We start from the raw sequence: 7,742 nt of genomic DNA on the forward strand, positions 1-7,742 counted from the left end.
TAAGGAATAACATAGAATAAGGTGGGACGGTGAGTAGAAGTATAACAAACACAAAATCTCATTGAAGACGGCACGTATCCGTCACTTTGGAGTGACGGATACCATTTTCTCTCACAAATGACCCAAATAGAGGAGAGAGGGAAGCACATGGGGGTGCCCCCACCTTGTCCCCCTATCCATTTTGTGAGTGACATTACCCGTCACTTGCTCTGACCCGTCTTCAGCAAGACTAGCTGATAATAAAGGGTAAAGATGGTATTTAGCTAGTTATTTTTGTTTAATTGGAGGAAATACTTGAGATAACCATTGACCGAAGATAAATAAAGTGTTTATACGTTACATAATACTTTCAACGGATTTAAGTCCATGTTTCTAATGCGGTGGAACAAAGAGCGGTTGAATTGCCTCCTCTATTCAATAAAAACCCGACTTAATTTAATTCTTATTAAAGTAATCAATTACGGTGTACATTGTTAATTAATTTGTCTTAAATTTTCAATCTATAACCCCTCAAATTTTAAATTTCGTTTGTATAAGTATATAGTCTCTATAACTAAAACATGTCACATTTTTTATATTATACTCGTACGGAATACTTTATTAGATCAACTAAAACACGAATTAATAACGTGAATATTTTCCTAACTACAATAATGATGTACCTAAATTGAAAACTACCTACAATAATGACACTTACACTAATTTCATGACAATTAACCCAAACAATTTGGTAAAGAAATATAGATTATCTATTCTTTTATTTTTGTGTATATCATCTGATTTAATCCGAATTCAAACTTGATAAAAATTTTAAAATGATTGTCTTCCCGCACGAATTTTAATTCACTATTAGTCAACCGTAATTCAAGGGAAGACCTCCAATAAAGTTAGAACAAAGATTCTAGCTTTCAAATGTATGAAGTCCACAATTCCCCAATCAAATTCGTGAAAAACCAAGCGATAATATACAGAAATTGAGTCACATTTATGTGGGTAGCTTTGCGCCACTTAATCTCCTCTTCTCCCTCTCCTTCATTTCTTCATACTCTTACCACCAACACTCATTTCTTCTTCTTTGTGTTAAACTCTATACCATATAAATCATTTTATGTGTATTTTATATGCAATTAAAAACACTAACAAACACTTAGGCAAACTACCCTTTTACTTCCATACCATTTAATTACCAATTTTATAACTAATTTTTGCATTTTTTTTAAGGCATTTTCTCACTTGGGCACTTTTTGAATGATAACCCAACACATTTTTAGTGGTGGGATTTTCATAAACAATAAAAAAAATTGAACTTTGATTAATTTTTTAGTATTTTTGGTGTATTATTGCTTAAAATGATGTCTATGACATGTGGTGGAAAGGTTGTGTTTGATTTGATTGGTTGTTGTTGTTCTTGTAATGCTTCTTCTGAACTTTCCTTTGTTAGAAGGAGTTTTAGAAATGGTTTTGGTGGCAATAAGTTGTTTTGTTTTCGACCCGGTACCGTAAAACGCAGGGTGTTGTCTACCAAAGCTCCTGAAAGCTTAGTTAATGGTAATGAAAGTTTTGATTTTGATTGGTTATTCTTGTTTACATCTCAATCATTTGTTTACCATTAGTTAAAATACCCCTCCCGAAATTAAAAAAGGTAAACAAATGAATGAGACGATTATCTGTATAGTATGAAAGTGTAATTGATTGGTTTTGTATGTGTGGATGTTTATGTGCAGGAGTTAGTGATGGTCCATTGTCTGTTTTAGAGGTGAAAGAAGAGGCAAGGAATTCGATTTCATTGTCAAGTCTTTTTGAAGTGGTTGCTGATGATCTCCTGACCCTTAACAAGAATTTGCAAACTGTGAGTGAACTATTTTGTCACACTCAATTTTGTAGCTAGCTTTGTTGTATTGATTAATTAATTAATTAAGGGGTGAAATATTGTGCCTAAGATAAGTTTATTGATGGTAATGTTACTATGTCTTCGTCGATCAGCTTGTTATTCTGACCTAAATGATGACGGTCTGAGCGAGGAGGTTTTGGATGAGAATGTTGGTAGAATAAGTGTAAAGTGAAAGTAGCATCATATCAGACAAGTAGTTTACTTTTAATGCCTGCAAGGTAGATATGGTTGCTGTCACATGTCAAATGCTTCTGCCCTCTCAGAACATTCTTATATGGGGATTGTCCATTGTCGAATGAACGAGTTTTGAATGAAGTAGGCATTGTTAGAGAGGTACAAAGATGGTAAAGTGGAATCTCATGGGGCAGGAATAGAGGAAAACCTTGCTCCAGCATTATTTGTATGTCCATTCGGGTAGCGGGATTTGGGATCAGAAATCATAATGCACCTAAGCAGATAGATTGTAGAGTTGTAGTCTACTTTGATTGACCATTTCTTTTGTGATGTATAGGCTGAGGGGAGTCTCAATCTTTTCTGTTTGTCATGTTACGGAGTAGTTTATCTGTACTACATTTGTTTTGTCCTGGAATTTGCCCTGTGTTTGCTATTAGTGATCGGAAATCAAGAACCTCATTTTTTTTGTTTATAAACTACAAGCCTCAATCAAGTTTCAAAGGGAGGCCACAGAAAGTGGTGGCCATTGTTAAATTTAGCCCGTAGTCAGATTGTGCAGTTGTCGTCCTATGATGATAGGATCCATTATCCAACCAGTAATGTGGAGTGTGGACTCAACAACATGACTTAAAGTTGTTGCAGCTTAGTGTACCAAAGAGTGTTGATATATTGTTAATTTCATCCCGTTAATCTTTAGTTGTTCCCCAAACAAGCTACTCAACTGCAACTTAGTAATCTCCTTCATCTTTGTAGAAATAAAAGGCCTCCTCTTCTATGTGGCTGATTGTGCTCAGTATGGCTATATCTAGTTCCTACCGTCTTCTCATTTTCTTTTTGTTTGTTTCGAGCCTTTGAATTGATTATGGTGAGCCTGATGGTCATTGATATTTTGGTCCTCAAAAGTTTTTAAACATCAAGGTTATTCCCAATGAAGCCAAATACACACTATACTTTGGTGATGGCCCATAAATTTTGGATGGACCAACGCAAAATGGCTCACTAAATTGGCAGCCTTTATTTTTTTTTTTGGGGGGGGGGGGAGGAAGAAGCCATCTGACGCAACCCCAACCACTTTGTACTGTTAGTGGAATAAAGCAAAGTGGCTCACTAAATTGGCATCCTTCATTATGGATCTGGTGGAGTGACGTCTTTTTACTGTTAATACTGGTGCAAAGCTAGTAGATCCAACCCCCCTTTTTCCTGCCGTTTGCATGAGCCATTGAGAAACTAGGGTAAATTGAGTAATGCTGTTGTTGCTGATGTCAAAGCTTGTAAACATCTGTACCCTGACATGTAAATGTACTCAAAATAGTTGGACCCACCGTCTTTGCAAAGACCTGACTTGTATTTTCATTATGTTTCAACTATCTTATGGGACATGTTCTGCTCATATTGCAAGTTAAGTATTTATATGCTTTCACTGCTACATCTAACAGTGCTTAATCTGTAGATTGTTGGTGCAGAAAATCCAGTGTTGATGTCTGCTGCAGAGCAAATATTTGGTGCAGGAGGGAAGCGGATGAGACCAGCTTTAGTGTTTCTAGTCTCAAGAGCCACAGCGCAACTTGCAGGATTAAAGTAACATTCTTTCTGTTATACTTTTTGCCATTTATCAGTCTATAATTTTCGTACGTTTTAATTTTTAACCTGAGGGTGTTTCTATTGCAGGGAACTTACGAAAGAACATCGACGTTTGGCAGAAATCATTGAGATGATACATACAGCAAGTCTGATTCATGACGATGTGATAGATGATAGTGACATGAGGAGAGGTAGGATCTGTGTTTGCTTGCTGACAGATGTATCTGTGTCCTACTTTAGATCAACGGATGCATTAACTCTTGTATTGGTGCATAGTAAGAGTCTGATTCAGGACGATGCAAAATGTCATGGTTTTCTGATATTAACTTCTATATTTGGATTCAACTGCCTCCTTATTTGAATAGTCACTATTTTATCATAAGAGTTTTTCATGAGACTTACTGTGATGGTCGTTGCTCTGAGCGCCAGAAACCAAGATTACTCAGTGTTCCACTGTTCTATTTATTCGTTTGATTTTCGTTCGCCTTAGTGCTTGTTCATCTAACTTAGTGCTTGTTCATCTAACTTATCAAGTTATAGCAGCATTTACAAGTGTCTGGAGTCTGGACTACATGGTTCAATCAATTTAATTTGGTTTCTTTATTTTACTTTTCTCAACAGTCAACATGCTGCTTTCTTCTGTTCTCTTTAAAAATCAAATTGCAACTATGTATTGGCACAAAAAACGTCACTGTAATTACGCATTTATCGTTGTTTTTTATGACAGATTATATGTGGCTAATCATCTATTTTCAGGGAAGGAAACTGTTCATGAACGGTACGGTACAAGGGTGGCTGTTCTGGCAGGAGACTTTATGTTTGCACAGTCATCATGGTACCTTGCAAACCTTGAAAACTTGGAAGTCATAAAGCTTATCAGTCAGGTAAATCTTATCATTTACCTGTATGCACCTCTGTAAGTGTGAAGTAACAGTCGGTTTTTGCAATTCGTGACGCAATTTTGAGTCCAGATCATTCGAAAACAATTTTGGACTCCAGATCAACTGATTTGTGTTTTCAGCACGAGATATCGATGTATATCTCTCAACCATGTCCATAATTTATGTTTATAATTCTTCTTAGCGTCATGACAGGTGATCAAAGATTTTGCGAGTGGGGAAATAAAGCAAGCCTCGAGTCTATTTGACTGCGACATTACACTAGAGGACTACTTGATCAAGAGCTACTACAAAACCGCCTCCTTGCTAGCCGCCAGTACAAAAGGTGCAGCCATTTTCAGCGAGGTTGACCGCTATGTAACCGACCAAATGTTCGAATACGGGAAGAATCTAGGCCTCTCCTTCCAGATTGTAGATGACATATTGGATTTCACACAGTCGTCCGAGCAGCTCGGGAAGCCCGCTGGCGTTGACTTAGAGAAAGGTAATCTGACAGCTCCTGTAATCTATGCTCTCGAGAAAGAGCCGTCATTGAGAGACATCATCGACTCTGAGTTTTCAGAAAACGGTTCCCTAGATGAAGCCATCAGTTTAGTAAAAAGCTCAGGAGGTATCGACAGGGCTCGGGAATTAGCAGTGGAGAAAGCTGATCGCGCCCTGAAGAACCTCGAGTGCCTTCCTGAGAGTTCGTTTCGAGTTGCCCTTGAGAGAATGGTTATGTATAACCTTGAGAGGATTGATTAAACTTCATGATTTTCCAGATAGCTTTAATTGATACCCACCTAAAGGAGTTGAATTTGGTGGGTTGTATATTCATATAGAAAGGATTTTACGAAGGTTTTTCGACATATTAATATTTGATTCTTGTATTCTTACTACGAAACAATAATTGAAATAATTGGAGGCTGTATATTTCCGCGGTTCTATATATTACTTTGTTTTATGATTGTTGGTTCACTTGGCTGATTTTAACCTATGATGAACCTGACTGCAAAATGACTGAAACTATGAAATTTGTTACGTGTGGGGCTGAGTCGTACCCGGAGCAACTCGTAAATGTTGTGTAAACACATTTTCCTTATTATTGCAAAACCATTATATAGGGTATTAGCATTTGTTTCGAATAGTACCAACCTAGTTACAAAAATAACTTCATGTATTGAAACTTGAAAGCTAAATTGATCTTCTGATCAGTCATACAGGCAGTTCTCGTAACCTGCAAATTTTGAGAATATCGTTTAGAAGACTGCAAATGCGCGTTTTTGTGAAATAAAAAGTTCCGAAAAAAAGGGACTTACTAGGATTAGTAATAACAATAAGACCAGAACCCCTGAAATCACAATTCCATTGATTGGCACCTTTAGCTGAGTAATACAGATTCATGGCAATTGAAGCATGATTCATGAGATTATCTGGTGAGAAGCATGGACATCCTTTGTGTAACACACTGCAGTCTACTTGAGAACATGCATAATCTATGTTCTGCAATAATGTTGCTTGATCTGATGATGGTTTTGCTATGCACCATGTTTTCTGCTTCATTCATCATAATTACAATTAGTTTTCAATTCATCAATTAATTATATTAGAGCTCTACTGGTGGTACCAAGTCTCGCTACCAGCCTTTTATACATTTTTATGTAAGGATTATAATTCTAATGCATCCTGCATATTATATGTGAGAGGCTGGTATTGAGTCTTGACATTCACATTTTTTATTAAACTAAACGTCTTAAAATGAAAAAAAAAAACAAAGTAGATAGTGAAGTTTCTATATGTAATTTACCTGTCCATTAGCCACGGAGATAATTCCAGCTGTGCATGGTAAAAAAAATGATGAATGTCAGTAGAAAACCTTAGAAATGGGAAGTAATTGATGAATACTTGTTGTATTTACAATTACAAATCTTGTGTAAGGTCATGATACCTAAACCATTTTATAAAATTATTTTTAATCAAATATAAATTAACCCTTTATATACCATTTTATCTTCCGCGACAATTTAGTTAGTACCCTTTAAATGATGTGGTTTAAGGGTAAAATGAGTTTAAAATGGGTCGACTCTTTACTTATCTAAATTTACCAATGTAGTTATGTAACTTTACAAATTCTTATCTAAGACGGCATTATCTGTCTCAAACTTAAGACGGTTAAAAATTATAGATGAGATAAAAGACTGATGTTGATGTAACTTATGTAAGCATTAGATCTGTACCGGAAAAAAAAAGTAGTGTAATAGAATGAAAAAAAAAAAGCTGCTGAAAAATGATTTAGTAATAATTACTGACCGAAGATGAAGTAAAAATACCTGAAATAAAGGACAGCAGGAAAAGAAAAATGATTGAAAAAGATGATGCAGTCATTTGTGCAGAAGAAATAGAATATTTTGTACTAGTAAATCTATGAGTTAATAACCTTAAAACTAGACAGACTATGTATGTAGTTATCTATTTGTAGGTGCTAACCAAATAATGAGATGAAATGTTTTTGTTTTTGTGAAATGTTTATAAAGGGAAATGTGTGTAAGATAAAGAGGTGTGGCGTTATTATAAATGCAAGGAAAGTGCAAGTGTGCTTAACGGCTACATTTACATACACTTATTGCTATGCGCCTATGATCTTTCTCGTGGGAGTTGATCCGTTTTCTATGCCTTAAAAGCTGTCTTTTTAATGTGGGGAAAGATATACAAAAAGGTGCTTTTAAGTTCACATTTGACGTCATATTGACTGTGTAGGGAATTATTTAATCCGATAGCTTCAAAACGATAGAACGTTATCTGGTGATAACGGTGAGTCGGTGATTAAGTTGTATTGCTCGGTTTTGTGAATTATGATTCAAGTGTATATCATTGTTAGAGTGTAGGGTCAATTTGTTATATTACTCAGTTTTTTTACTATGCGGTCTCAAAGAGAAATTCAAAAGAAAACAAATTTAATTAACAATATGTAGCTACGTCACAGTGTTGTAACACGGCTAATTATTACTGCATCAGACTGCGTTTGCGATACATGTTAATTATTATTGTTATTCTGTTGAAGCAAGTACGTTTATTTAATTTTAACCTATAAATTAAGTGATTGCATGATACGGATTACGGAGTATGAACTTGCATAACTCATTATTTGTCTTGGGTTGATAGTGTCACTAATTTTGCATTAGTATAATGGTAAAACGGTGTTACTAATATATTACTCG

General features: G+C 35.6%; 2 protein-coding genes across 3 annotated transcripts; one reads left to right on the top strand and one right to left on the bottom strand.

Annotated features, from left to right (window-relative positions):
- Positions 1-937: 937 nt before the first annotated feature.
- LOC141656289 (solanesyl diphosphate synthase 1, chloroplastic-like) lies at positions 938-5,488 on the top strand. The gene is made up of 6 exons (XM_074463125.1): positions 938-1,548; positions 1,725-1,849; positions 3,516-3,643; positions 3,734-3,837; positions 4,403-4,530; positions 4,741-5,488. Exons 1-6 carry the CDS (start codon positions 1,350-1,352, stop codon positions 5,287-5,289), a joined length of 1,233 nt encoding a protein of 410 aa, XP_074319226.1. The 5' UTR covers positions 938-1,349; the 3' UTR covers positions 5,290-5,488.
- Positions 5,489-5,585: 97 nt separating this feature from the next.
- On the bottom strand, positions 5,586-7,103 carry LOC141656290 (major pollen allergen Ole e 10). Of its 2 annotated transcripts, none has more exons than XM_074463126.1 (4): positions 6,855-7,103; positions 6,332-6,360; positions 5,844-6,081; positions 5,586-5,761 (listed from the first exon to the last, which is right to left on the bottom strand). In XM_074463126.1, the coding sequence occupies exons 1-4, from the start codon at positions 6,907-6,909 to the stop codon at positions 5,736-5,738; spliced, it is 348 nt and encodes a 115-aa protein (XP_074319227.1). In that variant the 5' UTR covers positions 6,910-7,103; the 3' UTR covers positions 5,586-5,735. The 2 variants fall into 2 exon arrangements, with proteins under 2 accessions (XP_074319227.1, XP_074319228.1); XM_074463127.1 differs by having other exon boundaries at positions 5,592-5,761; positions 5,844-6,078; positions 6,855-7,091.
- Positions 7,104-7,742: the final 639 nt, after the last annotated feature.

The sequence above is a fragment of the Silene latifolia genome, chromosome 5, assembly GCF_048544455.1.
Source record: "Silene latifolia isolate original U9 population chromosome 5, ASM4854445v1, whole genome shotgun sequence".
Classification (NCBI taxonomy): domain Eukaryota; kingdom Viridiplantae; phylum Streptophyta; class Magnoliopsida; order Caryophyllales; family Caryophyllaceae; genus Silene; species Silene latifolia.